At 48.5% G+C, this 27,072-nt stretch overlaps 1 protein-coding gene across 1 annotated transcript in view; it reads right to left on the bottom strand.

The window, feature by feature from the left end:
* Nucleotides 1-26,910, bottom strand: part of HPSE2 (heparanase 2 (inactive)) — a 103,751-nt gene extending 76,841 nt beyond the window's left edge. The window contains exons 1-3 of the mRNA XM_059477291.1: nucleotides 26,651-26,910; nucleotides 25,499-25,656; nucleotides 13,859-14,020 (exon numbers count right to left, since the gene is read on the bottom strand). Coding sequence (XP_059333274.1) covers nucleotides 13,859-14,020; nucleotides 25,499-25,656; nucleotides 26,651-26,910 — 580 coding nt within the window. The remainder of the gene's footprint in view (nucleotides 1-13,858; nucleotides 14,021-25,498; nucleotides 25,657-26,650) is intronic.
* Between the last annotated feature and the right edge of the window lie 162 nt (nucleotides 26,911-27,072).

The following is a 27,072-nucleotide window of genomic DNA, read 5'->3' on the forward strand; positions in this document are numbered from 1 at the left end:
TTATGAATCCCAATCATATGGCATTTTGGCTAAAATGGGCATAAGAGTTGGACATGGCGCCCAGCACTGCTTCCCAATACCATTTCCAATGTCAGAGCATCCCTCTGGCCCTCAGAGGGCTCTGGGTGCACCTGTCCTCCCAGATGCTGCTCTGCCCATGTGGCTTATGCTTACCAAGCTATTTGCAACATCCCAAACTCCTTTTTATTTATCTGCTTCCACCTCAAATTTAGCATTTTCTTTTTAGTCCTGTGAAGTCCAAATCTATACTGAGTATCAAAGCACATGAACTTTAGTTCACCTGTAAAACAATCAGATGCCAGTCCCAAGTTCAGAGCTGTACAGAGCTCTCTGTCTCAGGAGCTTGCCAAAGGCAAGCAGCAGATTTTAGACCAGTGCCCTGACACACCATGTGGGATAACCAAAGGCTTTGGCACCAAAGGCACACAACAAAGATGCAGCAGCTGCTAGAGAGAGCAGCTTTGTCTGTTTAACATTTTACCATTGAAAAATAACCTTTTACTTGTCACTAGTGTTACAAGGGATCTGCACCAGGTGGAGGTGGGTGTTGTGTGGGGTTTGGGGAGCTTTCACCAGTGCCCGTAGTGGCTGGAGCACAGCTCAGTAACAGCTGGCCAGTGAACTGAGCAGAGGGAAGAAAAGGGGGCTCAAGGCCCTATTAGCACCACGGGAGGGAGAATGAGAAGGATTTTGGAAGAGGAAGGAGCCAAGCAGAAGGGCACAAGGCTGAGATGAGGGTGGATAACCATCAGAACAGGCTGAGCTCCAGCGTGGCGGGAGGGGACAGCAGCACAGCAGCCAGTGTGTGGGAGAGGGAGAGAAGGAGCAGCATGAGCGTGTTATGAGGCCACAGGCAAGACACAGCTGTCAACCACAGCCCTGCAGAAAGGCATGAGAGGGATCAGCAGGGGAGACACACATGGAGTTTGGTTTTGGGCAGCCTGAGAACAGCAGGCAGCCATCCACCGTGGAGCTTATGTGGGATGTGCAAGGCTGGCTGGCAGAGGGAGGAAAGAGGTTCCTTCTGGGGCATTTCTCACTTCAGGTGGGTGAGCTGGGTCCAGACCAACACAGCAATCCAAGACCCTGAGGAAAGGAGACTGGAAAGGAGAGTCTCACGTTTAGACAGCAAAGGGGCAGGGGAAGGCACCGAATCCAGGAAAGAGGGAGACCTGTGTGACAGGGCTTTGAGTAACCTGGTCTAGAGGAAGATGTCCCTGCCCATGGCAAGGGGGGTGGAACTAAGTCATCTTTAAGGCCCCTTCCAACCCAAACCATCCTACAACTGTATGTGGAACACCATCAATCAGCAGCTCTAGAAATTCATTCCTCTGTGCCAGCCTTGCAAGGCACAGGAAGCAGCTGCAGCAAATCCTGACATCACCTGCAAAGTCTCCTCCTCCTTCTTCCACATTCACATGCTGAGGGGCTCGGAGGCTGGCAATGTGCCTGCCTGGCAGGAATGGTACAGAGCACCACAGGCAGCCTTCTCCCACCCAGCTCACCCAAGGCAGCATCCTCCCTTCTGTGCTCCCAAACGCCTTCCCTACAGACTTGCTCCTTGTTCCTCAGCACAGCTGGCAGAGCATCTTTCTCCACAGCCCACCCCAGCAGCATGAACTAAGGGTCCCAAACCTGCCTGCCTGCTTGTACAGCCTTTCCACATCAATCTGAGTCCCCATATCCACCCAAACTCTCCTGTCACTCCCCATCGCAGGAACAATGGAGCCCCAGCATCCTGCTCTTGCACCCGTGTCACCTTGGGGTGACAGAGCCAGTTCCCCCACACATGCACTCACAGGTAGCAATGCCCTTGCCCAGCAAGAAGAGAGAGACATAGGTTGAGTGCTGTATGTGTGAGGAAAAGCAGACAGCTCAGCAAGGCACTAGAGCTAAGCAGGTTGGAAGAGATGCTGTTCATGCCAGCAGGCTCAGACAGCAAGCCCTTGTGGCATAATCACCTAAATTAGGTGCATAAATTTAGGGGCATAGCCACCTAAATGCAAGGGCTCCAGAGCTACACACTTTTTCTGCTCTATGTGTACACCCCTATGGTTACAGTCTGCTACTAATGCAAGGACTGTCACTGCTCCCAGGTTTCTGTTCTGTGTAGTAGATAATACATAATGGTTTAGAGCCACAGTTTTCCTGTGCAAGTACGTGTTGAGAAGCACCTAGAAACTGTTATACAACGTCAAAATATTTCCAGAAGGACCCTCTGCACTTGGTATGACTGCTACTTTGTCAGACATCTAAGCAATTTCTTGGCCTGTGCCCCCCTACCTCCCCAAAAAGCCTCCAAACAAATCCCAGGACTGAATCAGTTTCCTCTCTTTAGAGGCTCCACTAAGTTTTTTCCTAAGATTCCCATTTTCTCTCCTTCTTTTTCTTTAAAAATATATAAATAGTCACATCGTCATATGAGACAAGTAGAGACTGACTCTTATGGGTAAAAAACAGATGTTTCCCAATCTTCCCTAACAAAGTAATATTTTATATATGGCTCTTCAATGGATTTATAGCCAATGAAGGGATGTTACAACATTAGCTCATGGAGGGGGTGGGTGATAAAAACTGGAAAGGAAGAGCCAGACAAGGAAAAAAGAAGCTATCCAGAGCGCTGCAATTGGAGAAGCATGACAAATGGGCAGCACAGTTTTAGAGGGCTTCGACAGCAAGGCAGATTGCTTGGCTGGGAGTGATTGTCCACAGCTGGAGCATCGCAGAGACCATCTGGTATTTCTTAAACATGCTTTCCCCAGGTGATCCAATTCTTGGAGTGCCCCAGCAAAGAGAGGAAAAAAAGGCCTGCGAGTCTCAGTCCCACTTCCAGAGTTTCCCTAATTAGTTAATAGAATTATATTTGAATGGTTTCAGTTTCTCCTACAAAACCTTTGTTTTTGCCACCTTTTCATCAGAGGAAAAAAAGAAAATTTAAACTCATGGAGGTTTTCATTTCTTTAAAAAAGTCGATGATTGTGTCTCTTGGCACAGCAATCCAATATAAAACTTAATGAAGTAAAGAGAGATCCAAAATTTCTTTTGAACACCTTGTAACCTCACTTTTCCCCCACCACTTTTAGCTGCACAAAGCATGCATATCCAGAGCTTCTCACGTTACTCTCCAACCCCCGTGTATCCATCCCCAGTATGAGCCTCTGAAAAAGCAGAGCATGGACTGCATGGGGGACTCCAGGACTCAAGGGGCTCTTACTTACAGGATTTTGACTCTTTTCTTAACTTGGAAAAAGTGTTAAAGAGTTTAATTAACTGTGCGTGCCGCACAGTCCCATCCGTGGAACAAGGAGGGCTGGCAGAGAAGCCAGTGCAACAATATTTGCTGCTGTCCTTGTGTTCCCCATAAGAGAGCCCTTTCCAGAGCCAGGAGCACTGGGAACCAGCTAAGGAAGAAAAGAGCAAGGGGTAAATAATAAATGAAGGGACAGATGGAAAAAGGGTTAGAGTGAGCAACCGGAGAAGCAGCGCTGGGAAGCAAACTGCGTTCCCAGCAGCAGGCAGTGCCCCCTCGGAGCAGCCTGGGGCAGCAGCCAGGGCCCAGCCACAGAGATTATCCCGCTGCTCCCCGCCAAACCAGGCTCACCAGCCACGCCTTTCCACTCCTCCTGCTCTCCCCAGCAGTTAGCCCAGCCACAAAGCTTTGGTCTGTCGGATGGATCCTGCACACCACAGTCCCACATCCCGGATCCCGGGCTGCAAGCTCCTCAGCAGCTTGCAAATACCACCCCTGCAAACACACAGGAATGGTGGCTGGAGGGATGAAACCAGTGATACTCCTACAAACGATAATCCTGCAGCAAAATGTCACAATTTGCCAGAGAAGTTTTTAAAAATGCTGAGAACTCACCAGGCACAGAGTTTCCTGCTCTGTCCACACAGGCATCTACCTTCCCCGAGTCTGTATTTGAGCCAAGTTAGTGGGATCGTAATCCCAGTCAAAAACACATACACAAGATGCTTCAACATCTCCAGTCTGAAAAAAATTCTAATGAAGTTATTGGGAAGAAAATACAGGGCAAAAGAAACCAAAGGAATATTTGAAGGGGATTTTGGTTGGGGTTTTTTTGTTTTGCTTTTAGATGATGGCTAAAGTCAGCATATTCCACCACCATGCTGGAAGGGGATTTTGGCAGGAAACCCATCCTTAGGCAGTGGTATAGATAGCAATAACAGAAGATAATATAGCCCATGATTGTAATGCCAAAGAAATAGCAACCAACTGCAAATTACAAAGTATAGAAAATTAATGCTGTATTTAAAAATCACGATGAAAAAATTCATGCCTTGCTGAGTTATGAGTGGAAATTTAAATATAGAGAAAAGAAGGGAAATGAAGAGACATAGCTGCACTATTTTGTGCACATGGTAAAATTATCAGTGTAACTATGAAAATATACATATAGGCACTCTGTAGTTATGAAAAAATATGATGATGAATTAATCATAAGAGGATTATATAATCACCATTTACTGATGACCAAGACATGAATTAGATAACATCTGCTTTAGATAAACACTATGAAATCACCTACCCTGGATAATTTGCACCTCCAAGTGCACTAAGGAGATCTCTGACCCGTTGATGCTAATTTTTAATAAATCTTGGAATGCCAAGTAATTCTAGAAGGGTAGGTGAGCCCTAACCCCATGCTGGTGCTTTGGCAGGACTTGCTGACCTAAGGACCAACAGCCAGTCAGGCTGACAGCAGAACTTGACAGAGTAATTAAAAGATAATATGCAAATCTACCAATAATTCATTATATTCATGTCTCAGCTAATTACCAGCCAGCATATGTTGTACACAATCGAGTCCTGTCTAACTGATGTTACAACTTGATTTAAGAACTTGCATTAATAGAAGTAATTTGCCATAAGTAGATGGACAGAAGTGGCCAATGAGACAAAAACCTATCCATTGTTTGCTTCCCATCCCACAGGACATTGTTTTTACCAATCATTCAGATAAATACAAGATCCTTAGAGGCAGCTTGCAGATAGCACAAATGAAGGTTAGTAAATAACGAACAAAACAGCCTTCATTTATCCTGTGATCCAATTTGTATGGCTAAATGGCCACCATCCAACCAAGAGTGCTTTAATTCAGCCAAGCACAAGATAATACACGTATGGAAAAACAATATAGAGCTTGTATCTCCAGGATGGAAAAGTCTGTCCTGCATGGCCACAGGACCGAGAAGGAGGTATGACAGGACTTTGGCAAAGTGAAGTTTGAGGAGCCAAATCTATTCAGCTTTTGAAAGAAAAATCCACAAGGTTTGACTCTACATGTAGGCATTACATAAGTGTGGGAGGTAAAGGGGTTTCTAACCTGGTGGTCAGAGGCAAAGCAAGTTCTGGGGGTTGAAAGTCAGAGTTAAGCGCGGTGCTGACAAAGAGAAAAAGTAACATTAGCCCAGCTGAGGATGAGAAACATCACACAAGAAGCTCTGGAGGATCTTGAGGCCCAGCATAAAAGCAGGGGGTGAAAGTCAGTAGAACAAAAGGCAGGTATAGAGACCGCCATGTAATGTAAGACTGGGAGGAGCCCGGACACTGGCACACCAGGGGTCTGCTTCAGGCTACAAAATCAGGGAGATTGGAGGCATGGGCTTATTGGGAGCATCTGAAACACAGAACCTGCTGGTAATTAGGGACCTTTAACTGCCCACACATTTGCTGGGAAAGGAAGACATCAGACACTGCCTTGCTTCAAGTTCCTGGAATGCACCAATGAAAAAAAATTGAGAAAGAAGCGACAGGAACAAAACTAGCCAGGAGTCTCCTTGAGGTTTGATTCTCATCAGCAGAGAAAAACTGGGGAAAGCCATGAAGGTGGAAAACACCACAGGCAGGGAAGCCCAAAACGAGTGTTTGTACTTGTTTGAAAAACAACGGGAAATAGTGGCAGAATAAAAATACTGCTTTGTAAGGACAGAGGCTTCAGTAATCGGAGAGGGCTGGCAAGTGAGATTTTGCTCCAAATGAAAAAGGAGTTTGGGAAAGACAGTGTTTTGTAAACATAGAGCAAGATAAGGGAACAGATGTAAATTATCTTAACGCAGGGGTACAATTAGGGTAATTCACAGACTCCTCCGTGGCTTGAAGCTTGCAAAGGAGAAACGGCAACTCCATCAGGCTGATGTGGATGAACACAAAGGAGAAGCATCAGGAGAGAGGGACAGAGCGAAGGAGCCGAGTGCTCCACAGAAACTGCTCCCAGCAGTGACTGCCAGTGGTTACCAGGAGACATTTGATAACTACATCGGTGGGAAGAGACAGACCAAAGAGTTCAGCACCTCCTGAGGAGGGAGAAAAGGTTAATAGATTGCTTTATGACACTGAACAAGCCACAAGCCCTTCCAAAGCTATTAGTGCGTGTCAGCCCTCCCCCTCTTCCACCAAAATCTGTTTTCTGTTAGGTTTATGTGTTTTCTTTATTCTCTACACAGCACCCAGAACTGGCTGGTTCTGGTAATGACATTACATATTATAATGCATGTATAACTGCTAATTTTAAGATTTGCAATTTATAAAATATCTTCTCTTGTGCAGCTAGTTAAATTGGACAGCAAATTGAATTTAATAAATCCTGAACACGTCACAAGAAGCCATATTTCCCACAGTTACAAAAACAATAACCAAATCAGATAATGAGAAAGCCAAAGTGTGGCTTAACAGACTAGAGGGTGTCACCTGAAAAAGAGATTCACCTTCATGACCTCTCTCACACACACACATGCTGTCAGCACAAAACGAGTTGTGAAACTACTAATTAGGGTAAGAGAAGGCAGGGGATCCCAGGGGTTTGGCTCACAGCTGTCTCAGGAAGCAAAGAGGTATAAATTGGACAGAATTTCACAATAGCCAACAACTCACAGAGTTAAAGCAGGAATGCTTAATGCTTTTTTTGGTTCAGACTTCACGAAAAGAAGGATAACATGAGGACCACAAAGTTAATGCAATTAAAAGAACCAGAGTAGAAGGGTAATGTATAGCAGCACCTTAGCAGAACAAAAACTACAGAAGTCTGATCTTTTAAAATAGGTGGAGGTCCGTCAGCAACTATCTGCAGGAATTCCTGGAAGATGAATGAGGTTCTAAAAGATCAGAAAAGGGCAAACATAGTGGCTATGTTCAACAGGCTGAAAAACCAAGGAAATTGCAGGCCAGCCAACATAACTTCAATTCCTGGAAAAATTTTGAAAGAAATCATCAAACAATCCATCTGCAAGGAAGGGCTGGAAGTAATAGCCCTGCCATGTGAAGGCAACCTGGCTTCTCTTTGATGGAGCAACAAGGTCTCGTGAGTGAGATAGAGGCAACAGATGTTCTGTACCTTTACTTTCTCAAGGCTTTACCTTCAGTTCTGTGCAACATTTTAATTAGAAAATTAGGAAAATAGAGTCAAGATTAAATTCCATGTGGGAAATGCACAGCTGGTTGGGAAATGGTACACAAAATTGCAGGCACGAACAAGCAATATTGTAAAAAAAAAGTCCATGATTATACAGACAGAAGTGTCATGCACCAGGTACATGAAATAACCCTGCTGCTTTTCTCAGTCAAGAAAGGCCTCAGCTACAATATTGGTCTCTTTTCAAGGCAATGCACTTAAAAAACATCCCAGATACGATGGAGAGAGCCCAAGGGACCCCAACAAAACCCAGAGCCACAAAAAAATTGTAGAGGGTTGAAAGGGATCTCAAGATGCAGAATCAGCTATGCATGTGTCATTCAACTTGAAAATAAAATGGACATGAGGAAAGAGCAAATGAAAGGCAGTTGTTCAGTGCAGAGAGCAAAAGTCTTCAGGGAAACATGATAACAAGCCTCAAATATGTAAAAGATTTCTGCAAAAAGAAAAGGAGTGCTGTAAGCTGTTCTCCATGTCCATGGGGAGAGGACATGCCATCATGGGCTTAAACTGAAGCAAGAGATTTTAAAAATACCAACTCCATGATGACACAGCTAATTACACCCCAGAACATCACTGCCATCACAGAAGGTTTGAAAACAAGGACAAAGCCACCTCATTTGAATCAGTCAACAGTGATGTCCCCACAGCCTGAGCAATGCTGGAGCCTGGCAGCTGAGCCCCAAGAGGCTGCAGGCTTTACATGGACGTGCCCAGGAACACAATATATTTCAGCTACAGCAAACTCCCTCAGAAGGCTGTGTAGTAAAAACAAACAGCCACTTTGTTTCAGAATGAGCTCATATAAACAACTGATAATGGCACAAAAACACACAGTTACCCGAGATTGTTTTCCAAGATTTATTTTTCCCAGCACTATTCCACTGGATCTGATCCCAAGATCTCAGAAGACACCTGCAAACTATCCTCAAAAGGTTGGCACCTCTGCTGTCATTAACTGTGGGCTTGGTGCAGACAGTGATTTAATGACATGACAGTTTTCCTGGCCCCCTCCTCCCAGGAAAGCCTCCTGTGTTTCACAGCAGCTCTCTCCCCCTCTTTCCCTCAGGAGCTGATGACATTATTGTGTTCCCTTTGATGATAGGACTTCCCCACCAGTACCCCAGTTGTGCTATTCAAGGTAACAAGTCCTGGGTAACTATTTCCACTGAGGTTTTAGCTTTGAATGCCACTTTTTTTTTCTTTGAAGGGTTCAAGCCCCCCAGAGCTTGACTGACTTTCCAAGTGTACCAGCTGGTCACACAAAAGATATTGCCTCTTCCCAGACACCTTTCCCCAAGCAGAGACCAGGTACAGCTTTGCCATGGAAAAGGCTAGAAGATGCCCTCTTGAGGTCCTTTCTAGATCTATTTTGTACAGGGCTGTGGATAATGTGTGTGATGTAAGGGTCTGTGATGGACAGAAGGGCAGAAAGCTTGATGCCAAAGACACTCCCAGGCCTGCTAGAGAGCCCCAGGGCACACTGTCCTTGAAGGAAAGCTGGAGAGCCAGTGCAGTGCAGACATCCCTGTGCAGCAGCCAGTGAAACAGCTATGATGCAGATCACTGCTGTGCAGAACACGGAACATCTCAAACAAGATGCCAAAAAGGCAAAGAAGCTGTACTTAGCTTTGCCACAACCCTGTCAGGTACCATCTCACAAGGCGGCCCACTATCCAATCCCATGCAGGTAGGTGTAGCTGGGGGATAAAACCCATCTGAGGAAAATTCCAGCAAAAATAACCACAGGCACCAAAAGCACACCCCACCCCATGACCTGCTTCCTACACACACCCTCTTGCAAGGGGCAGCCTCTGAGCCATGGTTGTCTCAGACCCAGCACTCCATGGGATGAGCCTCAGGCCCTACAAACACATCCTGCTCAAGGACCACTGTCTCCCAGAGCCACAGCATTCAGCAGGAATCACAAAACCACCAGGGGAGGTTCACAAGTGCAGGAAACCCACATGCCACAGGTGCTCAACCTGAGCCCAGTGATTCCCGGCCAAACGACAAGTCCAACTGGGGCTCTCACTGCCTTTGGGGAGAAACAAAAAACCTATTTCTGCAGGACAGTATCTCAGTAGCAAGCTCTTCACACAGACACACTGCCCTTGGATCTGCTCTGTGCCTCCCACACGTGTGTTTTGCAGTAGCCTCACATAAACTCTGCTGCCCTACCCTCATTGTTCCACTCATCCCACAGTACACATCCCGCTCGTGAAAAGTGGATGTGCACTCTGTCACCACCACCATACACCCCAAACCACTTACCTTGGGCAAAGAGGGTCTCTGCAAGGCTGATAACCTTTCCAAAAGTAGACTTTTTCAAGGAAAAACCTCCCAGAGAGATCACAACTGCTGTTATGACAGTGTTTAAGCTATCTAATTAGTGATGGGGCAGTGGGATGCCAGCGTAAAACTGATTGCAGTGTAGGACATAGACAGTGAAATGCACTCTCCAGCAGCTCTCTGCTTCATCTGAGTTTAATCCCTTCCTTCCAGTTCTATCTGAGTTTAGTCCCTTCAAGTCTCTCTCAGTGCTGTGGGGAAGGACACTGATAACACACTCAGAAGGATGTGACCACAGAGGGTCACCTGGGAACCTTACAAACTGTGTGGGGAGGGTCTGCCCCCTTAATCACCCCTTTTAGAGGCTGTGCTCTATGATATTACAGGATGGAGAGCTCCCAGCACACACCTTCCAGTATCTTCACTGGCTTCTCAGTGCAGCTGTGGTGTGGCAGGACAGGCCAGAGAGCTCTCATCATCAGTCTCTTGATGCAGTGAAGTAATGTGTCACAGTTTCAGGCAGAAGGCACAGTAGAAAGTTGTTTCTCCGTGTTTCAGAATGAGCAATGGGGCACTATTTTGTTTCCTCTGGATGGGGAATCCTAAAGAGAAATTTATAGTCTGTGCTTGTCTCTTGGGAAGCCACTGTTACAAAGGGGCCGGTTTTTCGCTTGCGTCTATGGACCTGAACAGTTCCCTCTTCCACAGGCTTAACAAGCTTCACTTGGGAACAGTGCAGAAACCTGTGGATGTCTAGTCTCTTAAACTACAAGGACAGCACACTGCCCCAGCCCAAACTGGCACCACAGGTGGAAGAATGTGGATTTATTCCGTTGGAGCTTGATGCTGCCCCACTCCCCACAAGCTCACTCTAAATCTGCATGCACACCGTGTCTCACTGCCCAGGGCAGCTCCTCACACCTCACCTGCTGCCAGCCCAAGGTTGTGCTTTCTGGCCCTCCCCCACCTCCACCCAGTTCCAGGGCTCCAAAATGACCCTCCTGTCACCTGAACATTTCTTCTGAGGGCTGCAAAGGATGGGAGCCTGCTGTGAAAATTGCAGCTTCTAGCCCAACTGATACAAAACATAACAAGAATCACTGCTTGCTCTGTGAACAGCGAAGGAGCAAAGAAGTGTTTCTAGGGAAAGATCACTTCTCCTGCCTTGTCCCAGGGCAGGCTGAGCTCAGGGTTCCCAGAGCACAGCAGGCAGTGCTGTGCACTCCCCACACTGTACCACAGACTGAGCCAGGAGCACGAGAGATGCTGATCTGTGAAACGAGATACCCATCCCTGAGCACGGCAGGGAAACTGCTAAGATTAATAAACCTCAAAATATTTTACAACATTTAAATAGCGTGGTCACAGATCAAAGGCAATTGTTCATGTCAGGGAGGCAGGCTCAATAAGCCTGGAAAGATCACATACAGAAAGCAGAGGCAAGATGCAAGAGAAAGCCTGCAGACAGGAGCCGAGGAAGGCTCGACGAGAGAAACCAAAGTGGTCTAAGCCAGAGTCTCACATGTGTTCCTGGAGGAGTGAGAGCCAGAAAGACTGCCTGGTTTCACTCAGTCTCAGTTGTGTCTTAGCACAAAAACACACATTTCATTTTAAGACACCCTCTTACCTTGGAAGTACCTGCTGCTGTGAGCAGCTTAAATCCCAGTATAACACAGCCCTGCCTGATGCCTGAAATAAGGAGCACACTGGGAATTATGTGCAACTGGTGAATAGATTTGGAAAAGTCTTCAACTTACATTGATGCCACAGAGACTGCATGCCCTGCACTCTAAGAGCTTTCATTCCTAAACCCATGAGGGTACTGCTTGAAAGTTTGCTGGCAGAATCCATTGCCCACCCTTGCAGGTAGAGTGGGAGGCCTGAAAGTCTTTCAAATTGTTCATGTAACTATATTACCTGTGAGGAGGAGGAGGAGGAGGAAGAAGGGAATGGGACTTTTTATCCAGATCACTACAGTGGTAGTGGTAGTGATATGGGAATAAAAATGCCTCACAGTAGTATTTCTACTCTCAAGGTCTCCTAGAGGAGCTATCCCATCATAAAGCACCTTTATTCTCATATGACTTGGGCAAGATAGTCCATTGAAGAACTAGCAGTAGTAGGGACCCTCTCACCCAGAGGTGTGGCGTTCAATATTGCTCCAGTCTGGGCTGGACACTGGAGGTCATCTGCAGCATGTGCACTGCATGAGGCCAAGTGACTCCTCAATACTTCCCTGGGGCAAACCCTGTTCTCATGGATACTCCATCCCTGCAAACTCAAGTCCTTCACTAGGGACTCCCTAAACCACATCTGCATTCTTACTCCTGCACCTTGCCTCAAGACCTGGACACTCCCTATAGCACTGTACAAACCCACTGTGCAGAACAAAAAGAAGTCCTCAAGCAAACTCTGTCTGATTGAATTTTGAAGGTAAGAAATGTCCTTCTGCAACAGATGTACAACCCCCTTTACCCACCCCAAACACCAGATCCATCACAGAGAAGGGAAATATTTACACAAGTTAGTAGAGTTCCAGTTAAATATTATGCTTAGCTGTCTAGAGACCATGTTCTCAGACTATGTCTATGAAATAAAAGATTAAACTTCATAACAATTATGAAGTTGTTCTGCTCACATTCAAAGGGAGTTAAAGAACATTAAAATAGTTCTTTGGGTAATATTCTGGTGAAATTGCTCTCTCCACCCTGGAGAGTTAGAACTAAAACCTTCTGAACTATACTGTAAACACACTTCGAAAGGCTAAGAGCTAAGCTGATAACCAGGTAGCACTTCTGCTCTGCAGGTTCTGTAAAAAATGTGAGCAATGCCAGAGAGCTTTTGAAGCAGCAAGGGAAGGAGGATAGGGGAGAGCAGCTTCACTTCTCGAGGGAAGTTTGTTTAGTGGAAAGTAAGCAAGTTGTCAGGGGAAAAGCTGACAATGTTGATTCCAGCAGTTGTACTGGGAATAAACAGCCAAGTGGATTACGTTACAGAGAATGAGAAACGGCTCTGAGGATCCCATTTAAATGCTGGGCCTTCAGGAACGATGCGACTCAGCTACAGGGCCCCGATATCCAGTGACCCCCTGGGCTGAGCCTTTCAACAGTGCTGGTGTCACCATCCCACCTCTGTGGGGTCCCCGAGAGCTCCAGCACAGCTGATGTCCCCAGGAGAGGCAGAGCTCACTGCTGAGCTTCAGGGCAGGGGCTGGGCACTGAAACAGGGGTGGCAGCAGAGTGGGGGAGGTTGTGCAGGACTGATTTGCCTCTCCCAGCCCAGCAGCAGGGGAGGGCCACCATGGGTTTTGCCATCTCCTCCCCAGACAGAGCACAGGGCCCTCTCTCCTGTAAAAATAAGATGCCTGCCTGCCTTTCACAAGAAAGGGACTAGTCAAGAGGAAAAGGGGGGTCTCATTTGATTTATTAGTCTCTTCCTCCTTCCCATCGTCTGTGGCTCATCCAGCTGTAGTGATAACGAGAAGAGATATGAGAGGACCCTCTTGGCTGCTGGGATACCATCCTTCTGCCCACTCACTGCCTGAAGACATCAGTCCTTTACAAGCACCATTAAATGTGTATCCAAAATGTGGCAGTCTCCTCCATCGAGATTCTATTCCCTGGATAATACAAACAGTTGCCAGAAAAAGAGTATCCTCTCATCTCTGTCTAGGCCATTATCCCTTTATATTTGCTCTTTAATATTTACTGGGTTCACACAAAGTGCATGCTCTGGAAAGAAAAAAAAATCAGCTGCAGCTTAAAGGACTCCAAATTTAGTAATTGCTGCAGCCCCATCGACGTGAACAGTTAGCAGGGAGATTTCTCCAGCACTTCACATGCCGTGGTATTCTGCTTAGGTCAGACTGTAGAAAATGTTCTGTTCAGGGGCACCAAATCTGGAGTGTTTGCATAGGTGCCAGCTGCAGAGGCCTTATGAGTCCACCTCCAGTTCCTTTCCCTCCCAATACCCAGTAACCCTGGTAGGAAACAGAGGCAGCCAGAGAGATGCTGATTCATACAGAGGCGAGGAACCCGAGGGTTTTAACACACCTGTGAGTTAGCAAGAACCAGACCCAGCTCCTGGCTCCAGAGCTGGTCTTGCAGCCTTACCTGTTAGTGTGAGGTTGCTGTATGTGTTTGAAAACTGCTCCTTTAACAAAACCAAGTGCATCTGAGCTGCCTTTTCCCTCTGTAGCTCCAACATTATGTCAGGATGCTGGGCGATCTTACAGCCTTTCTGCTTATCCAGGGCAATGTCGCTGCGAACAATGTCTACAGCAAAAGGGAAAGAAAAGAGGGAGATGGCCAAACCTCAGCTTTCATTTTCGCCAGATGCCTGGATCAGCTCCAGCCCATATGACAGTCACACAATCATCACTCGGCAAGAGCAACCCAATAAAGGGATCCAAACCCCCTGGATCCACCTATCAAATGACCCTCCCCAGCCCAAGTCTCCTTTTCTCCCACACAAAGCTCAAGTTATATGCTCACAGAATGTCCAGACCCTTCCATCCTTCACCTGCCTTGCTGTTGGTCTCTTACAACGCTGACCCTTCCCTTGTAGGAGAGTGCAAAATCTCCCAACATTTATATTACAACCCTGTTAACATGTGTATTTGACACTAAATAATGAGAAAATATTAAATCCCATTCCAGTAACCCCTGGCTTCCACTTAACCTTGCCTGTCAAAGAGGTGATGAAGAAGGCTTGTTCTCACCTTGTTTATCCTCACTGCAGCTATCACAGGTCAGCATGGCTTATGACTCTGAACAAGTGTCTGTATCCTTCTAATGCCTGACATTCAGGAGGCAGAAGGATTATCCAACAACTGTTTTCTCTTCATACAAGCATTTTCTAAGTCATAATTGTGAGACAAGAATATAATAGTCCCTACCCTAGAACCACTCAGCTGCTGGGGAAAGGGAATGATGGAGTAGCAAGGCAGAACAAAAATCAAGTAAGATCTGGCAGTCTAAGCAGAGGTGAGTGGTGCAAACTAGTCCTTGCTAGGTTCCTTATCAGTTCAATAAACTCTGTAACATGTTCAGATCCACAGGCACCAGATGCTGTCTATTTCTTACAAAACCTCAGGCGGCCAGCTCTGATAAGCAATGATTGAAGCTGGAATTCTTCCACCACATTGCATAAAGACACTTTGCCTCACAAGGCTGATCTTTGCTTGGTTCAGTTCCCATCTTCCCATCTAGCTAGAAGCTGCTGAAGAAGCTTGTTGTCAGAAGAGAGTCACACCTTACTCCACACACAGAGTCCAGCTCCTTTATTGTTACACACATTGAGAAACACCAAAATTGCTTCCAAAAGTCATGCTCCTGTTTCTCAGGTTCAGCAAACTTAGGTTCAAAGCTCTGCTGTATCTTGGGCTGGCAGGGAACTGCCTCCAAACGTGGTGGAGGATTGGAAGCCACATTATCTTCCTGTCTCTGAGCCCCGTCCTGGAGTCACAACACATTTTTGTCCAGGCTGTGTTCTACCCCTTTTCTGTGTAGTTTGGGATGAGTAGAGCTTCTCTAAAGGCTGTCTGAAACAGACTGCTCAGAATGTCAATGTCATTAAAGTACCCATGGTCTGTAGTTAGCCATGTGAGTTCTCCCCTCCACCCACAGCTAGCATACTCAGGAGTGGATACTGGGCAGCATCCAGATACCATGAAAATATGGTTCAATATTTCCACACCCAGCACAAGGGCATCAGTGAGATGGAGCAAGAGGAAGGACTAATGCTCCTCTGCTGCTAATGAGCATGGACCCTCACCTGTGTGCTTTAGTGCACATTCTCTTGGGTAGGCACTGAGTGAGACTTGGGGCTATCCAACCTTTGCCCAGTTAATGAATGATAAAATCCTGAACTCCTGTTGTGCGAAATATTTGGAAACTGAAGACTGAGAAACACAACCCAACATCTGTCCCACACGAGAAAGACTATTGCTACCATTGCTGGAGTAACCTAGAGCCCATGACCTCCCTGGGTGATGGATTTCCCTTCCTACAGAACTGAAGGCAAGAGTTGTACATCTCCCAATCCCAAGGAAAAATGAAGACAAACACATCAATGAGGCCCTGAAGGAGGAGAAGACTGAGAGGCAGACAGGTTTTAGATGGTCAACATGCTGTCTGCAATTCTCTTTAAACTGCTGTAAGGGTGTCCAGGCTGGGTCAAAACAAATTTGTTTCCTAAAAGGAATGGATGACTTCTAAAACCCAAACCAGGGCAAATGTGGACCCCATGTGGAAGATCCACTGGCCCAGGACCAGGGTCAGGTCACCTTGGAGGGTGCAGGAGACCATGGCAGTGGGTCCTATGTGACATCCATCTTTGGAGACCACAGGGATGGTTCTGCATGCACTGTCAGCAGGGCCTGGGGACAGAGGGCAGGCCCAGGAATGAAGAGCAGGAGCTGTGTTTTGATAAAGCTGCTGTGACAGGGATTACCACCAGGATGTCAAGTCACATGCAAACAGATCTCTGGAAGAATGTGGGGAAGGTATGCAGGGCACAGAAGTCAAAGCACTCTGACAATTACCTTCATGGGGTACTGAGATCTGCCACTGCAGACACTTAGGGAACAGAGACAAGACATGCAAGGTCCTGTCTTCTCAGACTGGTGAGGGACCCAAGAAACTTGCCCAAGACCTAAAGATGGAGGTGGACTCCACAGTCATTATAACTCCAGCTTAAACTGTGGGCAGATGTCCGGCACATTCCCTCAGTGCCTCGTCCTTCCTACTCCACCGGGCTGTGCTCAGTGCAGGGGAGGAGGCAAAGGCCCCTCTGCAGCACTCTGCTGAACCAGCAGCACTGAGGGAACAGGGGTGGCAGACCATGGCTCCTGAAGGCCCAGGGGAATTCTCAGCAAGAAAAACTCGAGGGACATGGACAGTAAGGAGTTCACAGCTTTCAAATCTTAAAAGGAAGAGACAGAAAAAAAGACAGATGCACGGAAGCCAAGAAGGAGGACGGTACCCCGGAGGCTTCGGGCAGGGCAGCTCCGAGTGGGCAGGAGAAGGGCACTCGCTGCCTTCCTGAGACTCGCGGGAAAAAAAAAAGAAAAAAAACCAAGAAGACAAAAAAAAAACCCGATAAACTGCTCAGCAGAGCACGGGACCGAGCAGCTCCTGCCAGGAGTGCGAAAGAAGAACTCCAGATGTGAGAGCCCCAGAGGATGCCGAATGTTTTCCAAGGCCGGCCGGCCGGAGCCGTGCCCCGGGCGGGCCGGGTCAGTACCCTGGCCAGCTCAGGCTGCCCCGCGGCCGCACGGCCAGGCCCCGGCGGGCGCGGCGCTTGGGCCGGCGGGCGCAGGCCCCGCGGCGGCGGCAGCAGCAGCGCGGAGCCGGGCCCGGCCGCGCCGAGCGGAAGGAATGGCGGGAGCACACCCGTGTGGCGGCCAGGTGAGCTGCGGCTGCCGGCCCGCGCCGACCGCCATCCCGGCCCCGGAGCGCCCGCCTCGGGCCGGCCCCGGGCCCCGCGCCGCTCACAGCCCGCCGGAGCGGGGGCCCCCCCTCGGCAGCTGCGGGGCCCGGCCGCGGGACGCTGCTCCTGAGGCTGCTCTGCCCCGAGTGCCCGTACACATCCCCGGCCCGCCTCGGGATATTTCCTGCGATTTCGTGCGCACCGCCCGAGGAGGTCACCGAAACTACCAAGGAAATGTTGAAGAACAAGTTAGAAAATACCCTTGAGGAGTGGCACAATCGCAGCGATGCTCTTTCCCGGACATCCCAGGAGTAGATCAGCTCTGCCAGTCCTTTTCTGTGAGTCACCTGCACCAGGGGGTTCAGTAACCATTTCCCACAGGGCAGAGAAGTTCCAAGCTGAGAGTCCCCGAGGATGGCGCACAGCACGCAGAGACAGCTCCCAGCCAGAGCCGGGCTTCCCTTGCACAGAATGAACGAGCTTCTCTAGCCGAGAATTTACACACTGTCACTGTGGCCTGTGTGCAGGTGACATTCCCATGGCTCATGCCACCATCTGCCCACATGCAATTCCATTCCAGGAGCTGCTGGAGTCATGGAGCAGACACAGACTGCAGCAGCTGAGCACCTGGAAGATGGGAGGAGGAAGGACAGGGCAGAGGGATGTGGTTATTGCCAGAGGGAGGTGTGACAGAAGGGTAAAGAGGAGAAGCAACTCATTTCTCTGTGTCCGTGTGTGAAAGTGAGCACTACCCACAGCGACCACCGCTCCAGCAAAAGCAAGAGTCACCACAGCCATGGCACCAGAACAAGCTGAGTTTCGCCATCCTCCTCAGGGGACTGTTTGCTTCAGATTTCCAGTCTTGAAAAGTGAATTCAAAAGGGGAAAAACCCCCTCAATTTCATTCTAACAAAACCTGAACACTTTTTCTAGAAAGTGGAATATTAGAAAATTTTGTTAGTACCAAAATTAAATAGATGTTTAATGAGTGACCAGGCACAAGTCTTACGATTTTCACATTGCTAAACTTGTAAAATACCTACTTTTTAAATTAACAAATTTTAAAAGCTTTTAAAAACAGGTTTGTCTGCTGGAATTATTATAAAATGCCCAGTGATTGCGAAATTGGGAACACAACTTTTTTTTAGAAAGACAGAAGATTTCTCAAGCCACAAACTGCATCCTCATCATGTCTGTCTTTAATGGGCAAATTTTTGACACATTAGTATCATTCCTTTATTTTAGCTGGGAAAAATTCTCTGACAATGAGTTCCAGAAGTTATTTCCCACTATATTAAAAAAGTCATATTTGTTCATTTTACATGTAATAATTCCACTGGATGCTCCCTATTTCTTGTGTCATGAAAACAAGGAAATAATCATTCCCAAATTGTCTTCTCTGTGTGACACCGAGCTCAAGGCATTTGTCACAATCTCTGTCATTTTTTCCAAGATGAAAAATCTCTATGACTGAAAGATATGACTTTGATCACTTCCATCATCCTACCCCTCACATATATATCCTTTACACTGATTAGTGTGTCAGCACCTAGTTTACTTATAGCATAAGAATGCTCCCAGTGATTGTTTCCAATTATTTTCTAATATCCCTATCATTAGATCCATTTTTTACTTACCTAAATGTATTCAGAGACCAATCCATAATAAATTCAGAACGTTTTCCCTGAATGCCAACTGCTAATTTAGAATGGATAGTTGTACAAAAAGTCACATCTTTCCCTGTGCATGTAATTTTTCATGAATCACTTTTAATTCACACAAAGTAGATGCAGCATGGAAAGAACTGTGAAACTAACAAAAATATGCAATTTAAAAATAGAATTTAGAATACTTTTTATAAGCAGTTAAATACATAACCACAGATAAAAATCTTTTTATCTCGCCAATACACAAGCAAATAGCTAACAAATCAGAAGTTAATTCTTTGATTGCACCATTTCCTGCAGTTATTAAAGCTCTTTTCATGCATGATTATAGCAGAACAGTTTTTATTTTAAAAAGAAAAAGTGGAGATAAACAGGCAAGTTGGAAGTATCTCCTGCTCAGGCTCCCTTACTTTGTGTAATGTGATTTCTACAACCTGTTTTTTTTTTATTTTTAATTTCTAAGGAAACAGCTCAGCCCTGTGATTCCTTAGAGAGGCAGAGCAGGTTGTAGCTCCTTCCCTGCAGTTCTGGTGCCTGGGAACTTGGGAGCAGGAGGCTGAGGCACAGAGCAGCCCCAGGTCTGGCAAATCCCAGAAGTCCAAAGGACATCAGAGGATCTTCCCATCTTGGGGATTGAGCTCTTGCTATGCCTGAAATGCTACAGCCCTCTCTAAGAGGCTGCGTTTGAAACACTCAGAGGGTAAAAAAACCAACTATTTCCTCTTCAAGCTCTGAAAGGACAGATGTCTAAACTGTTGAGGGACACAAAGCAGACAGAAAAGGGGCCCTGGGTAACCAGAAACAGAAGATGATTCCTTGAATAAAGGAAAATTCGTTTGTTTGTTTTTACCAGGACAACAGGATGGTTCTCCATTCAGAAACATAGTGCAGTTTTATGAGCTGGCAGAGCCAAAGGGACACTCCCAGACACATGGCAACAACATTCCCTTTCTCTGGCTCAGGTATATTAATACCCCATGATCATCCTCATAATCCTAAATCAATAAATTCACAGTAAAGGTTGCCTTTTTTTTTTTTTAACTCAGTTTTCTGCTGGCTCAGCAGAGGATCAGAAATGTGCCAGAGCCAGCACAAGGGAAGCAGCAGAACAGCGCACAGATCATAAAGAAAGCATGGGGACCAGCCCTTCTGATGGCAAACAAACAAGAGGTGAGATTTCCTGCCTTCAGGACATAGATTTGAAGGATTTAATCTGACCAAGACTGAGACTGCTGCAGTTCCATCTGCCTTCAATGCAGGCTTTCCTTTGCCAGCACTGTCCACTACGCCTCTGCCTGTTCACACAGCATTGGTCAATCTGGCAGCTGAACAAGCTGAAGTGCAATCACATCTCCACCATCAAGTTTTGGTCAGCTGAGATCCCTGAACTAATTCACCACACCACACAAACTCAGGCTCCAGGCAGGGAAGAGGAGAGGAATACGCCAGAAGGGGCAGGAGGGTGGGAACAGCAGCCCTAGCTAGGGACAGCTCCAGCCCCTGTGTAAGCACATAAAGAATCCTCAGGTCATTTAACATATTCTTGGGTCATTATTATCTTCCTTTCCACTCAGGCATGTTCTAACAGCATGGCATCCTAAAAGACACTTGTATGCTCAGTATGGACTGAGCAAGGGTGAAAATGTTCCCATAGCCAGATGAATTTTGAGGCTTAGATGCAGTGCTGGGTACCTGAGGATGCCTGAAGGAATGGATGCAACACTGAAAGAATACACAGAATGCCAGCCTTACACAGCATGATGTGAAATTTCCCACACTATACTGCCAAATCCCCTGAGTAGTATGGAAGGCTTAAGAAACATGTCTTTGTAATTTTCTTTGTTTAATTGGACTTTTTTCCAAATGGTATCGCCTTAAAAAAATAATAATAAAAAGGTGATAAAATAGAAGGAAGCAACTTAACAGCAATTAAAAGAGTATTTTTGAAATGTGTTGTCCATACACACTTCAGCTCAGAAACTTCTTTGATGCACTACCTATAGCATGCAAATGTAGTGCCCTTCCCCTCTCCCTCCCATGGCCCATGCAGGGACACACAAAGTGTCCTTTGGTCTCTTCTCAGCCATGAGAAGGCTACAAAAGTCTCCACAAGGCTGGGGTGCAGGAGTGAGAAGCTGTGCATTTGGGCCAGCACATCTTTGAAAACTCCAGCTGTGAGTAACTCCTCTTTTTCTGCTTTCTCATCCCTGACAGCACATTTGCCCAGGGGGAAGCTATAGCAATGTCTGTGCCACCCAGGCTGTCCAAAGCTGGCTCTGTGGCTTTGGGGTGAGAGGCAGTTGGGGATCACCCTGCAGATGAGGAGGCTGCACATTAGCCCACTAAACTCATACTGGAGCACCAGCAAGGAGCTTCCAAAATGGGAAGCATTGAGGGATCAGGCACTGAGACAGCACCTGCAGCACCTCTTGCTGAAACAAGACCAGGACTCCACACACATGTAACACACCAACACCAGGCTCCAGGACAGCAAGCAAGCCAGGTTTTAACAAATTCAGCTTCAGGAAAGGTTTTGTACCAACAAAAATCCATGTCTTTGCTCCGAAGAGGAGCTGCTCAAGCCTGTTTTCCTGGAGACCAGTGTTTGCTGTTGTCCCATTCCTCAGATCCAACTGGTCCCTGGCACATGTGAGGCAGTTGAAAGGACAGGCTGAACAGATTGCTTGTTAGGAAACCCAACAGCAAAAGGAGAAGCAGGCCTACTAGATAAACTGAGCATGAAACCTTTCATCTTGGTACCTGCCCTGGACTCAGACATGTGCAGAGAAACACATCTCCAGATAACAAAACACAACGCTGAGCACCGCTGGGGAAGAAAAACGAACTCAGCAGGGCACATGCAGAGAAATACCATTTAAGGGAGGGAAAAGTCTCTCAGGCTAAAAATGTTACACCTCTTGATCATAAAATGTCAAAAAGTCTCTGGCATAGCCCCACCTCCTGGTGCCACAGAGCCTGACATACATCAAACTAGGTTTCTGTTTCTAGCAAACCTCAGGCTGGCCAATGCCTTATCCAAACAGGGTGGGCTCCAGGACTCACCATCCAAAGTCGGGGCTGCATGAGATGGAAGCCACCAGGTGTGCAACACAGGTGGGGAGTTAATGTAGCACATTAGATTACCTAATGTTTAGCAAAGTCCAGGAGGTACCTAGAGCCATGCTACCATAACAGAGACTGCACACCCAGTAGCTCACCAGGAGCATCTACCATAGGCATCCACTTTTAGGAGTTGCCCTGTCAGGTACTGACAAATCTGCCAGCAAACGTGCCAGTTTTGTACACTATGCTGCAGTAAATTGCCAGGTGCACCCTCTTCATGGGCATCCCAGGCAGTAACAGAGCATGCATCACTTTGTTACCCTTGCTGCCCAAACATGACCAGTTTAGACTGGCGTGAGGCTGTTCACACATACAAAGGAAAGCTATCATACACCCCTGGTAACACACAATACTTCCAGGTCTGTGTTTCCAGGAATAATCTGAATAAGAAATGAGTTACCCTGGAACCTAAAGCAGACACCTTATTTCAAGAAAACAAAGTACATTTTAGATACGAGATGAAAGCAACTACTACTACCCTCAGAGAGTACCCACACTCTCTGTGAAAGAAAGAAAGAAGTGGGAAAAAATGGGTTGGTGAACCCAAAGGCTGTCCAAGGTAAAAGCAATTTCCAGAAGGTGGAGGTGTGCACAGTTGGGATAATTTGAAAGGGAATCAAATACAATTTTAAGTGCAGGGGAAGAGTAAGGTGAATCCCTGAGGAGGTCTGATAGTCAGGAAGGTAGAGCACAACAGAGACAGAAAAAACATGGAAGGGAACAGCGAGAAATACCCTGGTCTGAAGAGCACCAGGGGGGCAGAGGGGGTTTACAGGATGAAGATCCCTGTCCAGAGATTCATTCCAACTCTAGCAAGCATGGTCCCAGGATCCACGAAGGATGACACAAAGCAGTCCTGGTGCTGCCATCCATCTGAATGCCTGAGAGGGCCACACGGGTGTGGGCTGCGAGCACACAGTGGGGTGCAGCTGCCTGGGATGTGAACACCACTCACAGTCACTCACTTGTAACTGCAGTTCTCTGAGTGATCTTGCACACGTGCCCTTTACCTCTCAGTCCTGCTCTCTGTGAGCTGCTGCAGCCCAGACGAACAAAACAAGTGCCCTTCACTCCCCCTCTGAACACACGGCATGGGAGCAGCCGTGGGTGCCGCAAAGAGAACCCAGACTCTGGGCACAGGTCTGGAGTCTGTGTGCACCCACAGGCACAAGTGGCAAAACGACAAACACTCAAAGCACAAAACAACCAAACAGTCACTTATCACATCCCTAAAAATCACTAGGGTGCTGCATAAGACTTTAAAATTCACCGATTTCTCTGTTAAATGTTTGCTGACTTTTTTAACTAATCAAGCCCCCCAGCATCTTCCCCACCCCCATGCCATTATAAGAAATTTCAGAGAATAGGTACTGGACATGTAAAAGCCCGTGGACATGGAAAACAACTCCAACCACCCCAGACAGACTGGGGAGAAGGAAGGGTACCTAGCAGGATGCTTGTTGGCTTCCCCCATGCTCAGGTGCTGATTGCCATCAGTTCTCTGTGCTGTCTGTTGAAGCTGTAATTCCTCAGCAGCAAGAGCAAACTGCATTTCCTGATTCCAAGCAGGTCCTGTGTGAGCCACAGATGAGGGAACAAAAACGGAGCCAGGGCTCCAAATGGAGAAGGTGGCTGCTCATACCCAGACAGCAGGGCAAAGAGCTGTGATGGCATCAGGATTTCATTTTGGAGAACTGGATCCCTCTAGTGAAGTACTTAGTGCAGCCTCAGCACAAAAGGATGTGAGCTACTAGCAACTCTAGCCCTTTTCCAAGTAGGGTGAAACTCCCTGACCCTGGAGTTTGCACACAGATCTTAAGAACAAATACAAGAGCTTTGCTTCCAGGCAGGAAATCCCTTTTACCACACCTTTCTGATTTACACCAATGCTTGATACACACCACATGTGTCTTCCCCTTCCTTCACTCACATTCACAATGGTTCTGTTCCATATTTAAGTGATGAAAAGTTAAGACCTGTGGTTACAACTTCTATGAAAAGCTTCATTTTGAAGGCTGCTACATTTCAATTTTATTGCCATGAGGAAAACTGAAAAAAAAAGCCAAAATATTTCACTCCTTCCTTAACATGAAAGCTGTTGTGAAGACATTTAATAAGTAAGTATAAGTTCTCTTCTGCAAGTTGTTGAAATATGGAAGGTGGGAAAATTTATTCTTACAAATGTTTTGTATGAGTCCCATCCACAATTTTATGCATGACACTTAATTCCTACTGTACAAGGTGTCTGTGGCAAGTTTGGTCAGCATTTTTTCCTGAAGTGCATCTCAGCAGGCGAAGCTTACAACAAACCCTTCCACTGAGATTTGTTACAAGAAGAAAAACAATGAATAACATCGGGATTGCCCCAGCTAGGAGAGCAAGTGAAAGATGGAGCAGAAAAACTTACCCACCTGCCTGCATGTGGGAATAGAAGGACATTCATCTCAGAGATGTTATGTAGGGAAACAGCAGGAGTGAGAGCCATCAGAAGACTGGCAAATGCATCTGCTTTTTCCATTCAGGACTGCTGCTGACTAGATCTCTGCAAAATTTCCTCTGTTCCAGACCGGCCCAGTGGGATCTGTCTGGCATTAATTGGCCTTCAAAATTTCTTATGGAAAAATCTAAAGCTAATTTTTGTAAGTCGTTGTGTAAGGGAAAAAAAAAAAAAAACCAAAAAAAACCTTGTTTCTTCAAAAAAAAGAAACAAACTAAGCAAGAGAGAAAAATCAATAAATTCTTGCATGTGGACATCGTATTCAGCTTCTTAATAGAAATGCCTTAGGACGGAGATACGGCCCTAAATTTTCTACTCAGTTTCTTTGTGTGAATTATGGGCCGCGAAAGGTGAAAGCCTTTTGTGTACAGAGGTCCGATGGGGAGAAGGGCAGACGGGGAAGAGGGGAACAGCGGGAAGGCGGGGGCCAGGTGGTGGCTTTGGAGAGAGTTCGGATGGCCGAGAGGTTCGGAGGGGGAGCAGCCCTGACCGGGCACCAGCAGGCGGGGACCGACGGTCACCGAGCCCGGAGGGACCGCGGGGAGCCCCGGGGGCTGTGGCGGGCACAGAAAGGCGCACAGCAGCGAGCTCCGTGAGGAAAGGCAGGGCTCCGAGAGCCGCGGCAAAGAGAGCATCCCGGCTCCGGTGCCCGGCCCCGCCCGGAGCCGCGGCAAAGCCTCCCCTGCGGCCGGCGCTGCCTGCCGGGGCTCGGGGGCAAAGGGAGGCAGAGGACGCGGAGGGGCGGGGGAATACGAAAAGTCCCGCTGCCCAGGGCTGGTCTTTTGTTCCCGGGGGCCGACACCCGCCGAATCCCCCGGCAATGGGGCCAGCGAGCTCCACCGAGCTCCTCGGCTCCCCTCCCTCGGGAAAGAAAGGGAACGGGAATCCTCCCCTGCCCGGTGCCCGGCGGCACCGTGCCCGGGAGCGACACGGCCCCGCCGGGCGCGGGGAGAGCGGGGCAGGCGGAGCGGGACCGCCCGGCTCCCGCAGCCCTCCGCTGCAGCGCCCGCCCCCGCCCCGGTCCCGGGGCTCACCGTCCTCGTAGTTCTTGAGGTAGTAGTCGGGGCCGGGCCCGCCGCGGCTCTTGGCCGGATTCTTCACGTTGTGGAACTGCAAAAAGTCCGTCCTCTTCCCCGCGAAGCGCAGGAAGGCGGGGGCCAGGCCCCGCGCCAGGGTGACCAGCCGCCGGGAGCTGGGGAGAGGAGAGAGAGGGCTGAGGAAGCCGCGGGCCGGGCCCTCGCTTCCCCAATACCGCCAGCGACCGGGGACCACGGGGCTCGAGGACCCGCCGCTGCCCCGCCCGGGGCAGTGCGAGCGGTACCAGCGGCTGAGGGCTCTGCGCGGGCCGAGCGGCGCGGCCCTGGAGCGGGAGCCGCCCCGCCCGCCGGTGGCGGCCCTGAGGCCGGCGGGCCCGGCTCCCCCCCGTCCTGCCGGCGCCCTCCGGACAAGTGCAGCGGCGTCCAGGAAGGAGAGGCGCTCGCGCGGGACCGTGCCGCGGGCCGAGCCGCCGGGAGGGGAGAGGAGCGGGGAGGGGAGAAGAGCGGGAACCGTCCCGGCTCCGCTTCTCTCGCGCCTTCCCGCATCCTCGCCCTGCTCCTTCCCCGGCTGCCGAAAGGACCCTCGGAGCGGGCGTGCGGAGGAGACCCGCTCTCCTTCCCCGACTTACCCAGCAGGGAGAAGGCTCTCTGGCCATCCCAGCGCCTCCAGGCCGCGGCCGCTCCGCACCGCCGGTGGAACCCAGCGTAGCTGCAACCCGGCTCTGCCCCCTGCGCAGGGCTGGAAGTCCGGGGAGCGGAGGGCTCGGAAGACCTGGCCGACACCCGCTCTCTGCCCGTCGGGACCCGGGGAAGGCTCGGCTCGGCAGGCGGCCCGTTCCTGCTGCTATTTTTTGTTCCATTTTGATTTTTTTTATCCCCCTGTGCTGCCTCGGCCCCGTGTTGTGCTTTTTTGCACAGAGGAGCGGTTGCTGGAGCGAGGGGAGCACGACATTTTTGCAGTCATAACTGATAAGTCTCCGAAATGCTTTCTCCATTGCAAACATGTGCATCTTAATGGAAACCATGGCCTCGCTCCCTCCGTCACAACAAGCGCCGCCAGCAGCGCGGAGCCCGGCAGGGCTGGGCGGCGGGGCCGCCGGGGCGCCCCGCGGGCGGCGTGGGGAGGGCGCCGGGGGGCTCCTGCCTTACCTTAAGAAATCGAGCCAGCCATCATGAATGATGGAGGGGTCCAGCTGCAGGGAGAGGAAATTCTCACTGATTATCCTGACAGGGCTCTTGGTGTTGACATCAAGGAGAATGAGAGTTCTTCCCTTCACACCTGGAGGTTTCTCCACTGGCAGCGCTCTCCTGTCCCCAGCCTGGGAAGGCAGCGAGAAGGTGGCCATGAGGGCCAGCCCAGGTGCCATCAGGGCTAAGAGCCCTGGGGGGCAGGAGCTGGGACAGGGCATGCCGGAGAGCAGGAAACCCCTAATTAACTCGCTGTCTGCAGGGGCTCGCTGGTGGCTAATTGTCCTTATCTAAAGTGTGGGGCGCTCTGCCTTTTTTTGCAATGTTTTGGTGTTGGTGGAGGGGAACTCACGCCCCTGACCAGCCTTTCTCGCAGCCGGTGC

Source organism: Ammospiza nelsoni, chromosome 8 (assembly GCF_027579445.1).
Source record: "Ammospiza nelsoni isolate bAmmNel1 chromosome 8, bAmmNel1.pri, whole genome shotgun sequence".
NCBI lineage: Eukaryota > Metazoa > Chordata > Aves > Passeriformes > Passerellidae > Ammospiza > Ammospiza nelsoni.